The sequence below is a fragment of the Lampetra fluviatilis genome, chromosome 5, assembly GCF_964198595.1.
Source record: "Lampetra fluviatilis chromosome 5, kcLamFluv1.1, whole genome shotgun sequence".
In the NCBI taxonomy this organism is placed as follows: domain Eukaryota; kingdom Metazoa; phylum Chordata; class Hyperoartia; order Petromyzontiformes; family Petromyzontidae; genus Lampetra; species Lampetra fluviatilis.
In genome coordinates, this window is record NC_136279.1 from 17722981 (window position 1) to 17747753 (window position 24773).

Below are 24773 nucleotides of genomic sequence, written 5' to 3' on the forward strand. Positions count from 1 at the left end.
CACATCCAAAATCAAAAGATGAATCAATCGATGATTCTCCACGTGGTAATGCGGAATTTCCACCACCATTGGCTCAGATCCCAGAACACCCCCGGCGCTGGAAATAAACACATTCCTTGCGGGCATCGAAGCCCATTGATTGATCCCGCATCGTCAATTAAAGCCCAAATGCTCATTACATATTATCCGGGCCTCCTACCCACGGGACACTGCCCGGGATCAGATACAAACCCATGGGTGGGTCACTTGCACGGTCCCCTCACCATCCCCCTTGCAGTGGGGGCGGGTGTGGCTATGTCTGAATCTTGGGTATGGGTTTATGAGTCATGGGTATTTGTTGCTTACAAGTGTCACAACAGCAACCACGCTAACCTCTAAACGACCCAACCAACGCTGCCACCCGACCAAAACTACTCTTCAACCACCCACCCATCCACTCAGCCACCACATTCCCTCAACCAGAGGGCGGATCTAAAAACTTCCCAAAGAGTGACAGTTCCAAATGGTCAACCTTTATAAATAGGACCCTAGAATTAATCAAACAAATTCAAATTTATCCCCAAAATTTCAGGGCCTCACTGGAGGGGGACTGGGGGGGCAATCGCCCCCTCCCCCACCCCATGGATTCGCCACTGCCCTTAACCACCCGACTACCCCTCAACCATTTCAGCAAAACCACCCCTCACCCTGCTAACTACCACAATCACTCAACCGCCACTACCCAAACTTTCCCCTTTCCCTCCCTCCTTCTCCACCACCTCCCACGCATCGACAAATTTGTCCGAGGTTTCGGGTTTCAAGAGCCCCGCTGGCCCCCCAGAGGCCATACCTTCCCCCTCCTCTCATCATCTCCCTCCCCCCGAACACAAAATCCAAGTTCACTTCACACCCAGAACTTCGGCGCAGCCACCACCACCAACACCACCACCGCCGCAATCACACAATCACCACCGTGATCCGGTGGCAGACGAACGCAAGGATGTCGGAGGGCAGCGAAGGGAAGATAAAGGCGGCCGCGTTCCTGGCTTTTGCTGGCTGCGCGCTCATGGTGGTGGCCATCAGCACCAACTACTGGGCCGTGCTGGAAGCCACGGCGAGCGCGGCCAACGCAAGTCTGTGCGAGTCGGCGCACCTCGGACTCTGGCGCCTGTGCCGGCAGCAGGCGCCCCGCGACCCCGCGGTGGAGGACGGCGGCTGTCGGAAAGCACACTTCCCCACCAGCGGTACGAGGAGCTGTGTGGAAGAGTTGAATTGAATGGGGGTTGAGTTGAGTTGAGCAGACGTTGAGTTGAATCGAGTGAAGTTGGGTTGAATGGAGTTGAGTTGAGCAGAGTTGAATGGAGTTGAGTCGAGTCGAGTTGAATCGTGTTGAGTTGAATGGAGTTGACTCGAGTGGAGTTGAGTTGAATGGAGTTGAGTTGAGCAAAGGTGAATGAATTTGAATTGAGTACAGTTGAGTTAAGTGGAGCAGAGTTGAATGGAGTTGAGTTGAATTGAGTGGAGTTGCGTTAAATGGAGTCGAAATGAACAGAATTGAATGGAGTACGATTGAGTGGAGCTGAGTTAAACGGAGTTGAGCAGAAATGAATGAAGTTGCGTTGAATCGAGTGGAGTTGAGTTCGAGCTCAACAGAGTTCGAGTTAAACGAAGTTGAGTGAAATGGAGTTGATAAGAGTTTCACTGAATTCATCTGAGTCGAGTTGAACGGAGTGAAGTCGACTTGTGAGTCTAGTTACGTTGAATTGCCGCAACACAGCAGCAGCGGTGATGGGGTTGGTGGATTGCTCAAACCTTCCATCCCGCTGGACTGCGGAGGGCCGCCAGGAGATGGCGGTACAGCAAGTGGGTTCGTGGACCCGTCTGTGCGGACGTTTGAGTGTTTCCTCTCGTCGATGCGCGTGCTGTGTGTGGTGTTCTCCGGGTTTCCGTTTCTTTCCACGGCAATCAAAAGTTCATATTTTTTTTTCTCTTTAGAATGGACTTAGGCAAAGATCACAAATGCAGGCCAGGACTCTCTTGATAAAGAGTCCGAGGTAAATGAACGTTTTGGCGGTACACCGGTGGTGCACGGTATTTATAAATAAATAAAAAAGCCACATTTTTCGCAATAATTGTTTTTATTTTCCCACGATTCGCAACCCCGGTCAGAAAGTATTGCAGGGTGGTGGTGGCGCGGTCAAAATCAGTTCTCGTGATGTCGAAGCAGTCAGAAAAGTAATGTTTTATGAGCAGCTGAGCACAACGCTTCACAGTATGTTGCCGTATAGCAGCACCCAGTCTGATGGCGATTGGCTGGCTCCGTGTTCCAAAGGCAGATTTGACTGATGCCAAACACTTGGTCGGACGGTTCCTCGATTCAAAGGACCCAATTCAACGGTCATTATTGACCCGTTTGGTTGTTGCAAGTCTCAGGAGAGTGAATAAACTTGACGACAGGGTGAATAAGCAGATTCAAAATGTTATTCGAGACTTTTATGAGGCCCGTTTGTGTTACGCTGCACCGGTGTACCGCCGATACGTCAAAACACATAACACTGCTGTAATTATGATTATTATTATCCGATATTTATCTGTGGTCAAGACTAACAACGGGATCGCAGCCGAAGGGGCGAACGCATCCGAGAGGACGTCTCCACCTCGAAAATGGAGCGATGAGATCAGCCTCGTGAAACCATGAGAGATAGTTACGCCTTGGCAAATCCTTCACCTAGCAGTGGATAGATCATGGCTGATTACCTCGAGTGACACCGTGGCTAAAGCAACTTGACTCACAATCGGAAGATCTCAAGTTAAAATTATCATCATCATCATCATCATCCTTCTTTGGTAGTTAAAGCGACGAGTAGCAAGTGTGCAAGCTAATATCGGTCGCCCATGGGGAGAATGGCCCCAGCCATAGTAATGTGGAATATCCCCCACTGGCTCGTGACTAACCAGTGGGGCATGAGTGGCGCCTCCACTCTCGGTTGAGTGGTGAGAGTGTGGCTAGACACTTCAACCCACGCACAAGGAATCCTCCTGTCATCATAAGCATCAGGAGCAGCATGATCCTGTTGTGATGAATTGGGCCGCGTGTAGAGTTTCAAAGGCGTGTTGCATCAAGGGGTCGCTCAGCCCTCAGTGCAAGATGCAGGCAAATGGAGCAAATCGACTGAACAGCTGTAAACAAATACTACACACCAGGAACTTCACTGCCGTTATTTCATAAAAATGGATGCTGTCGGATTACTTTTTGTTGTATACAAAAAAAATCGCTTGCGGTGGAAAGGGATTTTGCGATTTGTAACGAATATCTAGCCATGTCATATGGAACTCTCGTGTCATCCCATACAGAACCCTCCCCTCACCCAGGACAGAAACCTTGCCTCATGCCATATAGAACATTGGTCTCATCACATACGAAACCTTTGGCTCATACAATTTCATAGAGCCCTTATCTCATCCGTTAACTCTCTTGCCGACCGGCGCTCTTGCCCTCGTGTCGTTGGGACGTCTTAATTTGGAGCAACGAGCGTTAGCCAATTCAGCTGAGTCACAGACAATAAAATTAGACATAATAACAGAAACCACATAATAATACCAGGCAGAAACGATGCTTACACGTATTTATCATCATCCATCTATTCACTACCATCATCCTACATCTGTTCGCCAACACCATCATCTATATATTCACCACCACCACCATCCATATATTCACCACCACCATCAAAATCATCCATCTATTCACCATCATCCTGCATCTATTCACCACCACAAGCATCATCCATCTATTCACCACCATCAAATTTGTCCATCGATTCACCATCACCATCCTCCATCTATTCACCACCATCACCATCATGTTTATACTGACCATGATCATCAACAACCTCCGTCATCATCATCACATGGTGAGCCGACATTAACCGCTCAAACGCGCGATGTGGCAATGCTCAACTTCAGCTGCGCCCCTCCAGCTGCCGATGCCAACGCCACATTGCTATGACGGGGCCCACACACACCCACGCGCATGCCATGGGTGCGGCACCAGCTGTTCCCGTCCCAACACCAATCAGGCGGTGCTCAGTTGTTCATTGACTCCGCGGGATGATGACGACGAAGGCAATGATGACAGTGTTCGACAACTGATTATTATGTTCAGTGCTGAATTCCAGCCGCATCCATCGCAGCTTATTTTACCTTCACTATAGATGTGTTTTGTCCTCATAGGAGTGTAAGAGTGGAATAATGTCGCATCAATATAAATGTGCGTACCTTGTACTCGAGTGACAATCCTTACTCCAGGCCTCTATAGCAGCACAAGTGAGACAATGAAACCCCGGTGATGATTATTGCAAAATACTTATTTTGATTATGACCACGGTGGTGGTGATTAATGGTGATGACCATGATGGTGCCACCCTTTCAAAGTACCACCGTTTCAACCCCGCACGTCGCTAAGGCGGCAGACACGGGGTGGGCTACAGAAATCGGCCTCGCTCGCGTGAAACGAGCCCGATGGACGGCAACAGCTGAGCCGAGCTCGGGGTAAAATTAGCGCGGGGGGCGAGAGGGGACGAGGGGGGTGGAGAGGGGTGGGCACGGGGCGCACGAGAGGACCTAGGAACGGCCAAAAGCGGGTTGACAGGTGGTGGTGGTGCCCGTCCACATCTCCTCCAACTCCTCCAGGTCCTTCAACTCCATCACCATCATCGTATCATCATCATCATCGTCTCCTCCTCCTCCTCATTCAGCTGCTCCGACTTAACTCAGCTTCCATTTATCAGCACCTTCATCGAAACCGATGAATGGGCTGATAAAGGGCAGCCTTCCTCCACTCCCACCTCTCCGCCCCCGACCCTCCCACCGTCGCTACCGATTAGGGTCTAAACATTGAACACAAACACCGCGTAGGAAACGCTCGCTCTGCGCAGCGAGGAAATGCGAGGAATGTGGCGATGAGAAGCGAAGCTGGGAAAAGGGAATTTGTTACGGCGACAAGAGCCTGGGGCGAGATGCGAGCGAGGCTTTCCTCGTTGTCATGTGCGCGTTCTGAAGTCCACCGACAGCGCTTCGTGTGTGTCTAATCGGTTGTCTGGCAGTCGTTTGATTCGTGTGTCGGTCTTATTATTTTTCTGAATGTATTTGTCCGTCTGTCGGTCAATCAGTCTGTCCGCCTGTCTGTCTGTCTGTTTATCATTCGTCTGTCTCTTTGTCTCTGTCTGGCTGGCTGCCTGACCGTATTTATGTCTCATTGACTGTCAGTCGTCTGTATGTTTGGAATGTTTGTCTTTTGTGTCTTATAATGTTTGCTTGTCTGTTCGTCCGGTTGTCTGTTGTATTATCTGTATCATAACGCGTGTCCTTATCTACAAACTGTCTATCCATCTGCCTTGCTGCCCACTCCCTCTCTGTAGAGATCAAATGCGCCTTCTTCAAGCACTTTAAATTGGGAGCCGGAGATGACTTTGAGGTCGCCACGCAGAAAGGTGAAGATGCCGGGCTCTGTGAGAGAAAAAAAACAGCCCCGCGCCATCACTCGAAATCCGCGACCCCACGTCTCCCCACGCGCCACTGTGACCCCTCGAAGCTGAACTCCATGCCTTCTGGCCTACGTGATCTCCTCTTTCCCCGCTCCCCAGTGACCCCTCAGAGCTTAACCCCTGTGTGATCCCTCTGAATCTCCATATCCTATCCCTTAACAACCCATGCCATATCCCATTATCCCAACCCCATGCCCTAACCCATCCCATAACCCTATGCCCTGACCTTATGCCACGGTCCTCCGTACCGCGACCCATGGCTCTGACCCATTCCAATGACCCATTGCCTTAACCCATCCCATGACCCATGACCTGATCCTCCACCCCCGCCATATCTCTCGCCCTGACCACCCAACGTGCCCCCCTAACGCCTTCTCTGCAACCCGCAGAGTACAGTATCTCAGCGGCGGTGATTGGCCTCCTGAGCTTCGTGCTGATGATCCTGGGCGCGGTGTGCGTGGGCGCGGGGCTCAGGAAGAACCGCACGTACATGATGCGACCCGCTGGCCTCTTGTGCCTCTGCGCTGGTACGTACACACACACACGTACACGCACGTACACGCAAAAGACAAAGATCCCCCCGATAGCCTTAACAGACTCTTGGGGCAAGTGCTGTTAGCGAGTAGCACCGATGAAGGCCAACACGTCACACGAGGGGGTGGGTGGCCAGGAGCCACGCCCGGCCGCCTTTGTCTCCTGAGTAACGATGTTTTACAGACAAGTACTCACTTGAGGCTGAGTCGACCTAGGGGAGGCCCATGACAGGTTCAGATAATACACAAACGCACCTCGTTTTTCCGTCCATCTGTCAGTCAGTCAGTGGCAGCGCCTACTCGAGTAACTTTGCTCTTAGAGAGTCGAGTTAGGGCTCGTTTTGTCCGCAAGGAACAAGAGGCATAGGGTATTGAAAATGAGCTATGTATGATAAATAACAAAGAATGATAACAAAAAAAACATAAATACAATTTACTTTACTAGCCACTGCGTGGAAAATATGGCAGAAAAAAAGTCGGTGACCGCTTTTCTACACGTATAGAAATGTCTCTCCATAATAAAACATTTTAACTGAGAAATCAAGGGATCTGCCACAGTGGTGGAATGGTTCGCAGCGCACTGGACTTGCCACCCAGAGATCACCGGTTCGATTCCATCTCCCGGCACGGCAGTACAAACAATGGTGGCGAGTTTCTTAAATCTCCCGTAACCGCCTCTGTTCAACCAGCGGTATAAATGGACGCGCCGCAGTCGATCGTAAGATCGCGCGTGGTGCGGCAAAATGTGGGTACCCCCACACACTATCTAGAGACCTCTGGCTAATCTAAAAGCAATTCTGCGCGGTGGAAATAACAACCCAGTAAACATGGCAACGTTGGGCCATCGCTGACATGTGCTTGGAACCGTTATTGAACCAACAACGTCCCATGCTTAGAACGGAAGGATACATGTTTGCAAGCTTCCTCGCTCAGCATTGCTTCGAAGTGTCATGCAGAACAATTACGTGGGTTTTTTTTTTCCGTGCACGAGAAGCCATCCCACACGAAAGATAATTCACCAAGAATTGTTTTGCCTTTTGGGCTCGACGTCCAGTGCTGTAGCAAATACGGAGCGAGGCAGGGTGGCGTGGCGGCTGTCCCAGACGCCCTCCCAGGGGGTTGGCGGGGTGTGGAGAGAGGGTATGGGCACCGCCAAGATGTGTGGCCGTATAGTGGGGTCACGTGGCAAGCAGTAGCAGCTGGTGGCTCACATGTTTTGTGGTGCGGTGCTGGAGGGAGGACAGGAAGATGGCACCTTGCCCTAGATTCCATAACATCGAGCTGCTACGCCTCTTACGACGTCTGCCGCGCGTGCAGGCCTGTGCGTGGTGGTGTCGGTGGAGGTGATGCGTCAGTCGGTGAACCGCATGATCGACAGCCACGCCACCATGTGGGAAGCGGTCACCTTCTCGTGGTCCTTCGGGTGCGCCCTGGCGGCCGCCACCATCCTCTTCGTCTCCGGGGTGGCGCTGGTGCTCATTTCCCTGCCCAGGATTCCGCGTAACCCCTGGGAGAGCTGCCACGACTCGGACGAAGTGCCCGAGCAATAGTCGCGCGTCGGTTCGACTCGACGTTGTCACCGACAGGAAGACGACAACGCGCACGCGGCGATGGAGGAATCGCCGTTTTGCCCGGGTATAGAGCAGGGTTAGTCGTCGTTTGAAGTCGACTTTTAACAGGCGGATCGACGGCTTTGAGATTAATTCTGAAGTCGAGAAAACGAGTCTCGTCCCATATCGAACCCCTAACGCATCCAATGTAGAGCCCTTGAGAATCCGTTTATTGTTGAAAAGGGGTTATGAAAATTATAAACTACATCACACCATCCCATAGAGAAGCATTTTCTCATCCCATATAGAAGCCTCGTCTCTTATACAGAATCTTAGTATCATCCAATTATCGAGCCCTCATCCCATACCTTTGTCGAATCCCATACAGAATCCTTGTCACGTCCTACTACATACAACATCCTCATCTAAAGCCCATACAAAACCCTGTTCTCATCTCCTTGTCTGATAAGATACATACTTCTACATCTTGTGCAATACAGAACCCTCATCCCATTCATTACAGAAAGCTCGTCTCATCCCACACAGAACCCTTGTTTCACGAGGATGAAAGTTGAGCTCACAGTGTAAGCCACTTTGCAAGGCGAATATTGATTAATCGAATCATCGACTGAAAGCGATTCTTACGCTGTTGGTGCACGCATTAGATTGTGCCACTGAGTATCATTTACAATGTATTCAAATGACTGTATATGCAAATGCGACAATGCATTTGACAGAAGCAGAAAGCGAGAGAAGTTAAACGGGACGAGAAAACAAACCTCAATGTTAGAATCGTTACTCTGCTCCGGCAAATTCCGCCTGCTCTATCCTTGCGAATCACAAACTCCACGGCATCTTCCCCAATCGTTTAAATGCAATCTATAAACTTAAACTAAAATATTTTTTTATTTTACCAGGTAAGTCCCACTAAGCAACCTGGCCACAGACGATAGCTCAACGAAGCGGCTTATCGCGCGGAAATGTTTAGCAGCCAAATACTCTAAAACGCATACTCAATGCGTTTAAGATGCCAAATACTCAATCACATTTGCACGCACCAACTTTAGCGACTAATTGCCTGCCAAACAAGCCTGCGTCGATTGCACGATTAATCGATAGGTGGAGTCTTAGCTGGAATCGTTGTTTTTTGTTGTTGTATTTTATATGCACGGTCGTGTTTGCCTCGACGCGAGCGGTTGAAACCCCGCTCCAGCGATCGACGCCAAGTGACGGAATCGCTCTGTAGGGGGACCCCCCCCCAGGAGGACCCCCCCCCCCCCTTACGGGGATCGTCGAGTGGGGACGTGGAGCACGCGGGATGTGGGGGGTGTGGGGGGTGGTGGTTGTGGGCAAAATGTTGGGATTCGTGTGACCGCGTGTTGGTGGAGTGCTCGCGTCGCTGAAAACTTCGGAGGGAATGAGGTTGAGAAGAGGGGAAAAGCCACGTTTGGCTCGAGTGATGGAGATTTGGGATGTTACCATTTTTTTTAAGAATGTGAAAAAATCGCTAAACTGCGCCTCAATATGACATTTTTCAAATGATGCGGATTTTTTTTCTTTTTCGGAATATTTTGGTTTGATGAGAAAGTTTGCCACAACTTCACGTCACGTGACATCGGTCGACATTACTTTTCTCGTACGAAGCCACGTCACGTGATTGCATTGTGATCCAAACATCTGACGGTCCAATTTTTGTTGTTGTTATCCAACATTGACCTTAACAAACAAAAAATCCCGAAATCAATATTTGTTTTAACATCTGAAAACCATTTCTAATTGAGATCAGCGTCAGGGGGCGAAACACTTTCTCCAATTTGTTGTCCTTCCCCGCACCTTCGATTAGCACGTTTGGCTACGTACGGTGCGAAAGAAGTTCAACACACAGAGCATTGCAACATGATCTCTAACCACGATGGCCTAGCACAATCGCTGTCTCCTGGCCTCTTATCTTCTCTCCAACCCCCCATTTCACTTATGATTCGCTCACCCGTTTTGGAGCTCGCAGCGATGAAGTTTGTCGCATTATATTATACTCGTGTTATCCTGCTGGAATGTAACCGAGTGTTCAGTTATCGCCTTCGTAATTTTCCACCCCGTTTATAGGCGGCAAGATCTGTTATGAGCACGACGACCGACGTTGGAATTAAAGCGCAGGCCATTGATTGTTCTTTTTGTGGTGTCACTGCGTAGCTGTACGGGGCATGTAGTGACCCCAGGGTTTGGGCGTGAGACAGAGACCAATTAATAGAACGTGAAATCTATCTGGCACCAACTCGGAACCGTCAGGGGAAATAACGCAAGTGCTGAAAACTGGTGTCATTTTTTTTGTATCTAAACACCGATGTCTGTGATGTATCTGGTAATACTGCTGCTGCGTTGGCAGTGGTGCACAAGCAAACATAACAAGTAAAAAAAAACTATCTTCGTCAATAATATTGTGGCCTAAAAATAAAGAGTATATAATGTGATGTTTTAGGCAATGACTCTTCTTCAAAGAACATAGCATACCTCTCTGGCCTCTCTGTGTGCTGTGAAGAGGGGTCATTGCCTGAAACGTCGCCTATTATATATACGTTTCGATAATACGTGAGGCCAAGCCAGTCAAAAAACTCTAGGGCAGTCCTCGACGTACGAACATAATTCGTTGCCGAGACCCGTTCGTAAGTCGAGCGGTTTGTAAGTCGGGACACAATAATGTACTGTATTTAAATTACCACACACACACACTCACGCCCAGCACGAGGCTGACTCATTACATCTCGCGGAGGATCGCTCAGCTGAACAAAATAGTTCCGCGGTTCAGTTTGCAAGCTCGAGTTCGCGTTTTAAGTCAAAGTAAAAAAAAAAATCGAGTTTTTATGGAAGCTGGTTCGTAAGTGCTGGTGTTTGTAAGTCGGGAGTTCGTAAGTCGAGGACTGTCTGTACTTGTGTCTACTTGAACACGCTGCTGTAACCGCTCTTGGTCTCCAGTCTACTTTGTGTGATGAGGGTGTCCGGCGGATTTTGCGTCTTGTTCATACCTCGGGATGTCCCTTCCCACCCAAAGCTTTGGGAATTGTCTAAGCACGCATTTGAAGAACCAAAGTATGGCCATGCCCAGTGGTGGATCCAGGATGGGGTGGGGGAGGGCGATGGTCACCTCCCCGCCTTGGGAAGTTTCGAGAACTGTCTCTGCCCATGCCTGGTATGCACGTTGTATTATAGGCTCCCCAGCACCAGCGTAGATTGGCGGCAAACAAAGAATTGAGCGAGTGCTGAAAGTTGCTCTAATATTCGCGACTCCGTGTGTGTGTGTGTTATAAACTTGTTATGAATCATACCACTTTTATTTTACCAGATAAGGCCCACTGAGCTATATATCTATTTTTTTTTAAGTTACCTGGCCACAAATAGCAGTTCAACGGAGTGGCTTATCACGTGGAAATTTATATCAGCCAAATACCATAAACGCACGTTGATAATTATAAATGTGGAAGGACAAACCGGAGGACCCGGAGAAGAATCCACGCGACCGCGGGGAGAGAGACACGCAAACTCCAAATATACAACAGGCGTCAGGGTCGGGTTCGACCCCACAACGATCCCCTGTATACCAGGCGATGTAGTTAACATATTGCCACCGTGTGTGTGCGCTGCCTGTCATACGCACGCCGTACGTCGCCTCCCTAACGCGAGCTAAGGACTGTAGCATTCTTGGCCGCCCCTGAAACGGCTTAGCGTCCTTGGATGGCCGCCAACAATTGCCCACCCCGAATGAGTGGGACAGAAAGAGGTGGTGCTGGGGTGATAACGATGTGAGGTGTGCAGGAGGGATCAGACGGAGATGTGTGAGAGATGTGCATCGGCGTTATAGTAAGACTATAATAACTTTTTTTCTATTTGACCAGGTAATGTCAAATTAGCTATATAGCTTTTTGTCAGAAAGCCACCTGGTCAGAAATGATTGCACAACGACGTGGCTTATCATCACGTGAAACAATGTATAGGAGCTAAATACTCGAAACGCACGTTGATTCTAAATAGGGACGAAAAAAACGGAGGACCCGGAGAAAAATCCACGCGGCCACGGGGAGAGGGACACACACACTCGAAATATCACAACAGGCGCCAGGGTCGGGATCGAATTCACGACCTCCTGCATACCAGGCGAGGTAGTTAACGTCTCGCCACCGCGGTGCGAGAGAGACGGTGCGCGTGTATGAGTGCGGGAGAGACGGTGTGGGTGTGTGAGTGCGGGAGAGGCGTGTGAGTGTGTGAGTGCGGGAGAGGCGGTGTGGGTGTGTGAGTGTGTGAGAGGCGGTGTGAGTGTGTGAGTGCGGGAGAGGCGGTGTGGGTGTGTGAGTGTGTGTGACGGTGTGGGTGTGTGAGTGACGGTGTGGGTGTGTGAGTGTGTGAGAGGCGGTGTGTGGGTGTGTGAGTGACGGTGTGGGTGTGTGAGTGTGGGAGAGGCGGTGTGGGTGTGTCAGTGCAGGAGAGGCGGTGTGTGAGTGTGTGAGTGTAGGATAGGCGGTGTGGGTGTGTGAGTGCGGGAGAGGCGGTGTGTGAGTGTGGGAGAGGCGGTGTGAGTGTGTGAGTGTGTGAGTGCGGGTGTGTGAGAGAGGCGGTGTGAGTGTGTTAGTGACGGTGTGAGTGTGGGAGAGGTGTGAGCGCGCGAGGTGAAGTATCTCTGGGAGATGTGTTTCAGAGAGAGATATGTGTAAGCGTGAGAGAGGAGAGAGCGAGAAAGATGTCACGGTGAGAGAGGTGTGAGTCGGGTGTGGCGGTGAGGGTTGTGAGATGCGACAATGTGGGGATTGGCAGTGGAGCGGTTAGCGCGCTGCGCTTCGAATCCGGCGAGCCAAGTTCACAGCCTCCCCGAGGTCGACTCAATCTCAAACGAGTACCTGGTGCGGTGTGTAAACATCACGTGTGCCGTGCGGCCTTCATGTGTATTCGCTAACAGCACTTTCCCCAACACCCAACAGTCTGTTCAGGCTATACGGGGATGATCTTTGTCTTTGATGTGACAATGTGAGAGGTCTGTGTCTGTGGGAGAGAGAGAGAGAGAAGTAGCAGCAGCACCACCACCACGGCACGGCTAGCTTGGTGCCAAGCTAGGTGCATCCATATCCTGGTATAAATATGTTGGTGCCCCGCTTCAGGGCCCCTAATCCGTGGCTGGGGGTGGGCAGGAGGGGAGGGGGGTGAGGGGACGAGAGAGACAGCGTGGACATAAACGAAGGTCGCCTTGGGACTACCCCCCCCCCAAAAAAAAACTACAAATAGCAACTCTCCCAGCTCCTACATGCTTCCTGCTTGTTAGCGAGCACCTATTAAGGCTGCCTCTGACTGACGGCTGGGAGGTGATCGCCTTCACACCACCAGTGTCGGCGTGGAGACGCTGAGTCGACACGCTGCAAACACACACACGCACAATACACCACACGTATAGTATACAGTCTATATACCACGCACGTATTCACACACACACACGTGCAAACACAACGACACGCTGCAAAAACACACACACGCACAATACACCACACGTATAGTATACAGTCTATATACCACGCACGTATTCACACACACGTGCAAACACAACGACACAAGAGGTCACTCACATGCAAACATATAAAGCCTTAAGACTTTTGATTTAAAGCTTTCGTGACTGCAGGGAATCGTATTCTTGGTTCTTTCGGTAAAAGTCACGTAGCAGGGAAATACAAAAATAAAAAAAATATTACAAATATAAAACAATAAATAATTTTATTAACAATAATTAAGAAACAATTTTTTTATTGTTTCTATTATTTTATTATTTCCCTTCTACGTGACTTTAGCCTTAAGACTGTTGGGGCAAGTGCTGTTAGCGAGCACCTCTGAAGGCCCGCAACGGCACACGAGGGGGGGTGGGTAACACCACGCCCGGCCGCCTTTGTATCCCTAGTGGCAATGTTTACACATCGCACCAAATACTCATTTGAGGCTGAGTCGATCTAGAGGGGGGGGGGGGCGGCAGGACCGGATCAGATAATCGCTGTTACCGGGGTTGGCCGTGAGTGGGAATCGAACTCAGATCGGCGGGTTCGTCGCGCAGCGCACGAACCGCTACACTACCGCTCCCCACACATACCACACGCAGCCACACGCACATATATCACAGACAGACACATGATAATGAGGAGGAAGAGAAGACGAGTCAGGGGGGGGAGAGTAAAAGGCACGCGTTGTGGGCCGCGGGCATGGGTCGTGTCGGATTGATGTGGCGAGACGGACCCAGCCACGTGGAACGAGCTCCCCTCTCCTCTCCCCACTCCCCCACCGTCTCCGTCCCTCCTCTCTGCCTCTTTCCCAGCGCCGATTCCCTGTTCTCCGCCTTATCTCTCTCCCATCCTTGTTTCTTTCTTTCTCCCACCCTGCCTCTCCCTTTCTCTCTCTATATCCTCCCCATCGCGAGGTCGCCTATCTCCATCCCTTTCAATATCTCCCTCCCGCTGTCTGCCTCTGCTCAGTTTCTCCTCCCTGCATCTCTCGTCCTCTCTCTCTACCACTCTACATCCCTCCCTGTAAGCACCTCTCCCTCTCTAAAAATCTATATCTAGCTCCACTCCCTCCCTTCCCTTCTCTCTCCCTCTAACGCCTATCTCTCTCTCTGTCCTATTCATCTCTCTCTCTCCTCCCTGTTGCCTCTCCCCCGCTCTCTCCCCACTCTCCGCGCTCTCTGCCCTGATGGTCTCTCACCAGTTGTTCCTCATGCCTCACTGAAGCCGCCACGCGCTGCGGTCAAACATATTTACACCGCAAGGCATTACGCAGAAACCCCCGTCCAAAATTCCATCCTGGTCCACCAGGGCAAATATAACAGGAGCCTCAGGATTCTGGGGAAGTGCCCAAGGCTCACGGAGCTAAACTAAAGCATGCCCGACAAGATGCATAACATCATGACACGGTTCTTAGCCAGTGCTTTGGAGGCAAGGGCTGGTTAGTGGCTCACTAACATTTGTGAAAGTCCGAAACACCACGAGATCACAATACAGGAAGTAGATTTATGAAACCATTTGTGCGGATCTTTAAGTGTTTTTTACCTTCTTCTCATCGTGGTGGATTTTCTTCTGGTACTCACTGCACTACTCCGATTTTCTATCCCTTAGACTGTGAGGCTCTCCGAGATAAATTAATGAATACATTGCATTATTGTATAAATGATACAACACAAGCCAAAAAAATCCCTGAAAATTGTATGTTTCATAGTTAATTTATGAGGCGTATACAAGTAGATTAAACCACTTATGATCCTTTGGGTCACATTGTTAAAACTTCGGCTCACGGGGACACATGGAACCACCAGAATGTGTCGGCTTAATTTGGCCTATTAAACCTTGAGGCTCGGACAGCCAAGCTGACGTACCCAATATTCTTAGGAGTCACTTTGAATCCCCAAGATTCCAACCCAGACTGCAATGGAGATATTCTGTAGGAGCCGATGTTAATTCTCAAGGCTCATGGAGTTAATGTCAGTGGAAGATATGACACAATTTAACTCATTAAGCATCTAGACGCAAGGACATCTCAATATTATATACACTGAATACACAAGCGGTTTGTTGAATGGGAAAAGCAGTGAGCTTTGCGGTAAGATAAAAACAACTACCTTTATGGAAGAAAGCTGCATCGGTGTCTCAGGAATAGTTTTCAAAAGGGCCAATTTGAATGTTTGGACAATTCTATCAATGAGTGTTTGGCGTGACGGAGGAACGTAGCGGATGGATGTGGCAGCCACTCGTCATGGGTGGAGTGGACAGAGGTCTTCAACATGCACTTTAAAATGACGATTGAATTAGTAACTTCATGACTGCTTGTAACCAGCTATATTAATATGCACAAACTAATTATATTCTTAGGTTTTTTCGGTAAAGTCACGTAGGTAAAACATCAAAATTAATGAAAATAAAATAAAATAAAACAACATTTTATTTTATTTTATTTTCATTAATTTTGATGTTTTACCTACGTGACTTTACCGAAAAAACCTAAGAATATGATTCCTTGCAGTCACGAAAGGTTCAAATCTAGAACAAACTAATTACCGAGTAAACATGCCACGTTGGGCCAACGACGTGTGGTTGGAACCGTCGGGCGACGTCGGATGAACGTTGGTCTAATATTCTATGTTTACTGTGTCAGCATCACCATGGACCACAATGGGGAAGTATATTGCTTAAATTTCGATTTAAAGCTTTCGTGACTGCAGGGATTCATCTTCTTGGTTCTTTCGGTAAAGTCACGTAGAAGGGAAGTAATAAAATAATAAAAATAAACATAATAAAATAATTCTCACGACGTCTCGGCCACAACGCAAGCAGCCGTCTTCAGGTGGAGAACAGGTCTGTCAAGTAGACAGCGTGCCATTCAGACTCTGTCTACTTGACAGACCTGTTCTCCACCTGAAGACGGCTACTTGCGTTGTGGCCGACACGTCGTGAGAATTATTTTATTATGTTTATTTTTATTATTTTATTATTTCCCTTCTACGTGACTTTACCGAAAGAACCAAGAAGAGATATTGCTTTAATCATATTGGCGTATTGTATACGGAGTGCTCTTGCCAATAACAAGCCTAACTCTGCTGATGAGACTCAGAAGGTCGAACCGCTCCATCGTTCGCTTGTTTAATTGAACAAATGTTGCTTGGTAATGTGGGTCTGGAAAGCCAATATTTAATTACTTACCCAGTAAAAATGCAAACGTTCGGTCAACGTTGGTCGTTGCATTGGCCAGACGTCATACACTGACTTGGATATGCTTATTTATTCCAGTCTATCAGCGAGTCAAAAATAATTCAGATAAATTAGCACTGGTTAATAACAAAAAATGCATGTAATAAGACGATTAGCCCATCATCCCACCAGGGTCGAAAAAAGTTAGTGCCACTTTGAGGGGGGTGAGGTGGGAGTCAAGAGCCGCTGTCCTATAGATAGACTCAACTCTGCCATAAAAACGTGGACATCCACAACTGGCTTCAGGGCTTTAAACGGGAGCCGCTACGCACCGCGTGCTAATTTAGAGCGAGAATAAATCGCCGACTTGTTTTCAATACGTGAGTGTGCAGTGTTTGAAGTGCGGTTTACTCGTGGCTGCGTGAGAAACCAGCGGAAATGATAACCTCTGCATTTTTCAAACACTCTTGGGAAGCCTGGCCGAGATGTGTGTACAGTATTATGTGATGGGTAATTCTCACGCACGGGCAATGCGTGATAATCTGCTGTGGCATTGTGGCGCGATATATCAACTATGTTTTATTTTTTACCAGGTAAGGCCCACAGAAGGGACCTGGCCATCACAAATGATAGCTCAACGAAGTGGCTTATCATCACGTGGAAATGTATAGCAGCCAAATGATCTAAACGCACGTGGGTTCTAAATGTGGAGGGGAAAACCGGAGGACCTGGAGAAAAATCCACGCGACTTACGGGGAAAGAGACACCGCAAACTCCACATACAGCAGGCGTCAGGGTCGGGATCGAACCCACGACCTCCTGTATACCACGCGAGGTTGTTAACATCTTGCCACCGTGGCGCCCGGGATCTAGCATGGGGTCGAGCGTGGAATTTGAATCTTAATAATGTCTCTAAGATTCCCTTTTCCTCAACTCCATTCTATCACTTTACAGCACCGTGCGAGCTACACTGAGAGAGAGCACAGCAAGTCGGAATCTTAACATTTTTCACAATAATATATTTGAATATTTAGATTCTGCATATTTTTTTCAGAATCAGAATATTAATTTACACTGGATGAATCCGATGAGCGACGAAGCAATTTTTTGTTATTTTCTTCACAGATGTCCCAGCAGTGAGGACTAGACCAAAGTGCCTCGAGACACACGCCTCATGCGTGAGATGTGTGTGAGACGCACATCACCGTTGTTGTTGGTGTTGTTGTTGTTTGTTGTTATTAGTATTGTTCAGTGTGTGTGTGTGAGAGGGACGAGAGGGATCACGATCCCAATGTCGGGGTTTTGTTTCCCCGCTAAAGAAAAAAAACGTTTCCCCGCCCGCGAGTTACGAGCATCGCCCGCCCGGCTTTTATTGCCGCAATTGATCTTGATTTTGTCCGTGAGAGGTCGGGACCCAGGATAGGCGGTGGGGTGGTGGTGGTGGTGGGGGGAGGCTGTGAGGAGGAGGCTGAGCCGTTGATGGATGATGATGGGGTCTGCCTGTGCGTGACTGGGTCTGTGTCTGTGCGCGTGTGCGGGGAGCGGTGGTTGTAGCGGTCAGCGCGCAGCGCTACGGACACCGACGAGCCGGGTTCGATTCCCGCTCACGGACTCAGCCTCAAATGAGCACCTGGTGAGGTGTGTAGTGGGCATCGCCACTGGGGAGACAAAGGCGGCCGGGCTTGGTGCTGGCCATCTACCCCCTCGTGTGCCACAGTGCCAGTGGCCTTCGTAGGTGATACTCGCTTAACAGCAATTGCCCCAACAATCTGTTCAGGCTATACGGGGGATCTTTGTATGCTTTTAACACGTCACTTTTGTTAAAGTCCACCTAGCCTGGCATGAGTGTTGTATATTGTGGCGTAGAAACATTCCAGCCAAAAATATCAGCCGCACCATCAGCTAAGGCTAAGAAGCTGTTATTATAATGACCTAAGCTTCTGAGGCGTTGTAAGAACACCGGACTATCACATGTGGACAGATCATCAACGGCACACGCCATCACATGCAGATATAATCAACAATACACCAACCATCACTCACACACCATCACCGGCAGAGATTATCACCAATACCCCCACCATCACTTTCACACCATCACCGACAGAGATCATCACCAATACCCGCACCATCACTCACACACCATCACCGACAGAGAACATCACCAATACCCGCACCATCACTCACACACCATCACCGACAGAGATCATCACCAATACCCGCACCATCACTCACACACCATCACCGACAGAGATCATCACCAATACCCGCACCATCACTCACACACCATCACCGACAGAGATCATCACCAATACTCGCACCATCACTCACACACCATCACCGACAGAGATCATCACCAATACTCGCACCATCACTCTCACACCATCACAGGCAGAGATCATCACCAATACCACCACCATCACTCTCACACCATCACCGACAGAGATCATCACCAATACCCCCACCATCACTCACACACCATCACCGACAGAGATCATCACCAATACCCCCACCATCACTCTCACACCATCACCGGCAGAGATCATCACCAATACCCGCACCATCACTCTCACACCATCACCGACAGAGATCATCACCAATACCCGCACCATCACTCTCACACCATCACCGACAGAGATCATCACCAATACCCGCACCATCACTCTCACACCATCACCGACAGAGAACATCACCAATACCCGCACCATCACTCACACACCATCACCGACAGAGATCATCACCAATACCCGCACCATCACTCACACACCATCACCGACAGAGAACATCACCAATACTCGCACCATCACTCACACACCATCACCGGCAGAGATCATCACCAATACCCGCACCATCACTCTCACACCATCACAGGCAAATATAATCACCACCACCCACACCATCACTCTCACACGCACACCATCACAGGCAGGAACCATCATCAACACATCATCATCACACACATTTTTATACACGCACCATCGCAGTCAAACACACCATCACCAGCCGCTTACACTGTCACAACACCGGCAGTCAGGCTGTCAACAGTATACACAGGTTGTTACAGTCCAGTATATATAGTAAGTGGTCAACGCTGAGGGTTTGTGAGTACGGCGCCATATGTTTCATTGCGCCCTCTGGCGGAACATACACCCAATACAGTATATGTCCAGGTATTGGCAAATCAGATTTTTACTGGTAGGAACCTCTGGTTACACCAGCCCACAGGAGATTATTATGTCCGTCCGTCGTGCAGGGAGGGGCTGGGTGGGCAGGGAGGGGCTGGGTGGGTGGGGAGGGGAGGGGAGGGTGGGGAGGGGCTGGGTGGGGTGGGGAGGGTGGGGAGGGTCTGGGTGGGGTGGGGAGGGTGGGGAGGGGCTGGGTGGGGTGGGGAGGGTGGGGAGGAGCTGGGTGGGGAGGGTGGGGAGGGGCTGGGTGGGGAGGGTGGGGCTGGGTGGGGGTGGGAGGGGTGGGGCTGGGTGGGGAGGGGCTGGTCACCCCGTAGTGCCCTTATAAAACTCAACGTTTAACCTACTCACGCCGGTTTGTGACCGCCCTCACAGTCGGGCATATTTGCAGAATACACCACGCCGCCGTTGACTCTGGCCATTGACCGAGCAACCCAACGTTCATACCAGCTCCCTCCGCTGGAATGTGTTTTTTTTTATCAAGCCCAGGGAATCAGCACCGATATGGCACCGCTGAGATCATGGGTTCTATGGTAGGCAACCGCCAATTATTCTCAATTGTAGCGAGCTGATGGTCTCAGCCTGGTAACCAACGACTAAAAAAAACCCTCTAAATATTTACTTTTTGCACAAATCCGGTTTGCGACCAACATTACTCCGTGTAGCAGGGTGGGTGCGGAGAGTGAAGAGCCCTTGAGTGATCAGAGGTCGCTTGAATTTATACCACACGGTAGTTCTGTGATCTTTATAACACGTGTCTCTCCGAGAGTTCCGAATTTAATATTTGTCTCATGCTATCGTATCGATAGTACAATTGAGACAAAATTGGGGGAAACCGCTACACATTAAAGAAACGTAAAACAGGCTTGTGTAATCAGATTGCATGTTACCTTGCTTGAATTTGTATGGAAACCTATTGTGTCTTAATCACAAGGGTGTATTTTTCCACCAAAGATAAAACATTTAGATCTATTGGTAGGTGTCGTCTGGATCAATATACATATCCCAGCAAAGTTTATATAGTCATTAAACCCCAAGACCAGATTAGACATCATCTTGGTTCTTTCGGTAAAGTCACGTAGAAGGGAAATAATAAAATAATAAAAATAAAACATTATTAAATAATTCTCACGACGTTTCGGCCACAACGCAAGCAGCCGTCCTCAGGTGAAGAACAAGTCTGTCGGGAAGACAGCGTCTGACAGACTTGTTCTTCACCTGAGGACGGCTGCTTGCGTTGTGGCCGAAACGTCGTGAGAATTATTGTATTATGTTTTATTTTTATTATTTTATTATTTCCCTTCTACGTGACTTTACCGAAAGAACCAAGATGATGAATCCCTGCAGTCACGAAAGCTTTAAATCCAGATTAGACATGTTGAGTCTTCATCAGCATTGTTGTGGCCTCCGAGCAAGTAAAACCCAGGCCACGACTTTCCATTAAATCAAATGCTGCTGGATAACTTTGGCTCCAGAATTTGGATAGGTTGATGAACCAACACGGTATTTGATTTTTTGGTCGCGGAGCAGAGCATTGCATATTATTTATTACAACAATAAACTAATGCTAAGACAGCACATTTTCTACAATCCTTGGCAGTGGAATGACATTTTGTGTGTTGACAAGTGTCACAATTCTGGAAACAGATTGCGTGTTGGCAAGCAGGATCAGACCTCATGAATTGTCACTGTAAATTGTTCATGATGCTGGGCTTGTATCTCCCAGATATTATGCGGCGCATAGGGAATTGCGACGCAAATTTCCAAATCGTACAAGCTACGCACGCTTATGACCAAATCAATTGGAATGCACCCAATCCCGTCAGATTTCGCAAGCTAAGCATGTTCAAGGCAAGATAGTGGTTGGATAGGCGACTATCATGCATAACAGGTGTTGTAGATTTGAAGCTTTCGTGACTGCAGGAATCCATACTCTTTGGTTCTTTTGGTAAAGTCACGTAGGTAGAAAAATACAATAAATCCCGACGTTTCGACCGCAACACAAGCGGTCATCCTCAGGCGGAAAACAATATAATCCAGCAGTGGAACTGCTATACCTACGCGACTTCACCGAAAGAATCAAAAAGTATCGGGTGTTATAGAGGCTGCGGGCCTACGTGGTTTGCAGAAATGCAGAAACATGTATTGTTGTACAGCACTGAGTAGTATTGCTATGCTCCCACATCTATGATTAGCACCTGCACCAACCTGCACCTGAACAGCGTGGCGAAGTTTGGTCTAATAATTCCCACGACTCACACGGTGTGAGAAGGCCCTAACACAGCACGTAGTGGATTAACATAAATGGATGCATATGTACACAAGCTGTAATGCGTTCAGTGTTCAGATGCTGTACATCACGTGAGTAACGCCGTCTATCTATTCCCCCAAATCACGAAAACAATACAGGCTTTGCATTTCGCACAACACATTCGGGAATAGGGCATCTCTGCGTTTGTATTCAGCATCTCTGCGTTTTTATTCAGCATCTCTGCGTTTGTATTCAGCATCTCTGCGTTTTTATTCAGCATCTCTGCGTTTGTATTCAGCATCTCTGCGTTTGTATTCAGCATCTCTGCGTTTTTATTCAGCATCTCTGCGTTTGTATTCAGCATCTCTGCGTTTGTATTCAGCATCTCTGCGTTTGTATTCAGCATCTCTGCGTTTGTATTCAGCATCTCTGCGTTTGTATTCAGCATCTCTGCGTTTTTATTCAGCATCTCTGCGTTTGTATTCAGCATCTCTGCGTTTGTATTCAGCATCTCTGCGTTTGTATTCAGCATCTCTGCGTTTTTATTCAGCATCTCTGCGTTTGTATTCAGCATCTCTGCGTTTTTATTCAGCATCTCTGCGTTTGTATTCAGCATCTCTGCGTTTGTATTCAGCATCTCTGCGTTTGTATTCAGCATCTCTGCGTTTGTATTCAGCATCTCTGCGTTTGTATTCAGCATCTCTGCGTTTGTATTCAGCATCTCTGCGTTTGTATTCAGCATCTCTGCGTTTGTATTCAGCATCTCTGCGTTTGTATTCAGCATCTCTGCGTTTGTATTCAGCATCTCTGCGTTTGTATTCAGCATCTCTGCGTTTGTATTCAGCATCTCTGCGTTTGTATTCAGCATCTCTGCGTTTGTATTCAGCATCTCTGCGTTTGTATTCAGCATCTCTGCGTTTTTATTCAGCATCTCTGCGTTTGTATTCAGCATCTCTGCGTTTGTATTCAGCATCTCTGCGTTTGTATTCAGCATCTCTGCGTTTGTATTCAGCATCTCTGCGTTTGTATTCAGCATCTCTGCGTTTTTATTCAGCATCTCTGCGTTTTTATTCAGCATCTCTGCGTTTGTATTCAGCATCTCTGCGTTTGTATTCAGCATCTCTGCGTTTGTATTCAGCATCTCTGCGTTTTTATTCAGCATCTCTGCGTTTGTATTCAGCATCTCTGCGTTTGTATTCAGCATCTCTGCGTTTGTATTCAGCATCTCTGCGTTTGTATTCAGCATCTCTGCGTTTGTATTCAGCATCTCTGCGTTTGTATTCAGCATCTCTGCGTTTGTATTCAGCATCTCTGCGTTTGTATTCAGCATCTCTGCGTTTGTATTCAGCATCTCTGCGTTTGTATTCAGCATCTCTGCGTTTGTATTCAGCATCTCTGCGTTTGTATTCAGCATCTCTGCGTTTTTATTCAGCATCTCTGCGTTTTTATTCAGCATCTCTGCGTTTGTATTCAGCATCTCTGCGTTTGTATTCAGCATCTCTGCGTTTGTATTCAGCATCTCTGCGTTTTTATTCAGCATCTCTGCGTTTGTATTCAGCATCTCTGCGTTTGTATTCAGCATCTCTGCGTTTTTATTCAGCATCTCTGCGTTTGTATTCAGCATCTCTGCGTTTGTATTCAGCATCTCTGCGTTTGTATTCAGCATCTCTGCGTTTGTATTCAGCATCTCTGCGTTTGTATTCAGCATCTCTGCGTTTGTATTCAGCATCTCTGCGTTTGTATTCAGCATCTCTGCGTTTGTATTCAGCATCTCTGCGTTTTTATTCAGCATCTCTGCGTTTGTATTCAGCATCTCTGCGTTTGTATTCAGCATCTCTGCGTTTGTATTCAGCATCTCTGCGTTTTTATTCAGCATCTCTGCGTTTGTATTCAGCATCTCTGCGTTTGTATTCAGCATCTCTGCGTTTTTATTCAGCATCTCTGCGTTTGTATTCAGCATCTCTGCGTTTGTATTCAGCATCTCTGCGTTTGTATTCAGCATCTCTGCGTTTGTATTCAGCATCTCTGCGTTTGTATTCAGCATCTCTGCGTTTGTATTCAGCATCTCTGCGTTTGTATTCAGCATATCTGCGTTTGTATTCAGCATCTCTGCGTTTGTATTCAGCATCTCTGCGTTTGTATTCAGCATCTCTGCGTTTTTATTCAGCATCTCTGCGTTTTTATTCAGCATCTCTGCGTTTGTATTCAGCATCTCTGCGTTTGTATTCAGCATCTCTGCGTTTGTATTCAGCATCTCTGCGTTTTTATTCAGCATCTCTGCGTTTGTATTCAGCATCTCTGCGTTTGTATTCAGCATCTCTGCGTTTTTATTCAGCATCTCTGCGTTTGTATTCAGCATCTCTGCGTTTGTATTCAGCATCTCTGCGTTTTTATTCAGCATCTCTGCGTTTGTATTCAGCATCTCTGCGTTTGTATTCAGCATCTCTGCGTTTGTATTCAGCATCTCTGCGTTTGTATTCAGCATCTCTGCGTTTGTATTCAGCATCTCTGCGTTTTTATTCAGCATCTCTGCGTTTGTATTCAGCATCTCTGCGTTTGTATTCAGCATCTCTGCGTTTTTATTCAGCATCTCTGCGTTTGTATTCAGCATCTCTGCGTTTGTATTCAGCATCTCTGCGTTTTTATTCAGCATCTCTGCGTTTGTATTCAGCATCTCTGCGTTTGTATTCAGCATCTCTGCGTTTGTATTCAGCATCTCTGCGTTTGTATTCAGCATCTCTGCGTTTGTATTCAGCATCTCTGCGTTTGTATTCAGCATCTCTGCGTTTGTATTCAGCATCTCTGCGTTTGTATTCAGCATCTCTGCGTTTGTATTCAGCATCTCTGCGTTTGTATTCAGCATCTCTGCGTTTGTATTCAGCATCTCTGCGTTTGTATTCAGCATCTCTGCGTTTGTATTCAGCATCTCTGCGTTTGTATTCAGCATCTCTGCGTTTGTATTCAGCATCTCTGCGTTTGTATTCAGCATCTCTGCGTTTTTATTCAGCATCTCTGCGTTTTTATTCAGCATCT

The 24773-nt window shown here is 48.2% G+C and overlaps 1 protein-coding gene across 1 annotated transcript; it reads left to right on the forward strand.

Annotated features, from left to right (window-relative positions):
• Window positions 1-620: 620 nt before the first annotated feature.
• On the forward strand, window positions 621-7608 carry LOC144932275 (voltage-dependent calcium channel gamma-1 subunit-like). The gene is given in 6 exon segments (XM_078856217.1): window positions 621-857; window positions 859-962; window positions 964-1223; window positions 5400-5471; window positions 5915-6052; window positions 7376-7608. Coding segments are annotated over 6 exon segments (1044 nt in total).
• Window positions 7609-24773: the final 17165 nt, after the last annotated feature.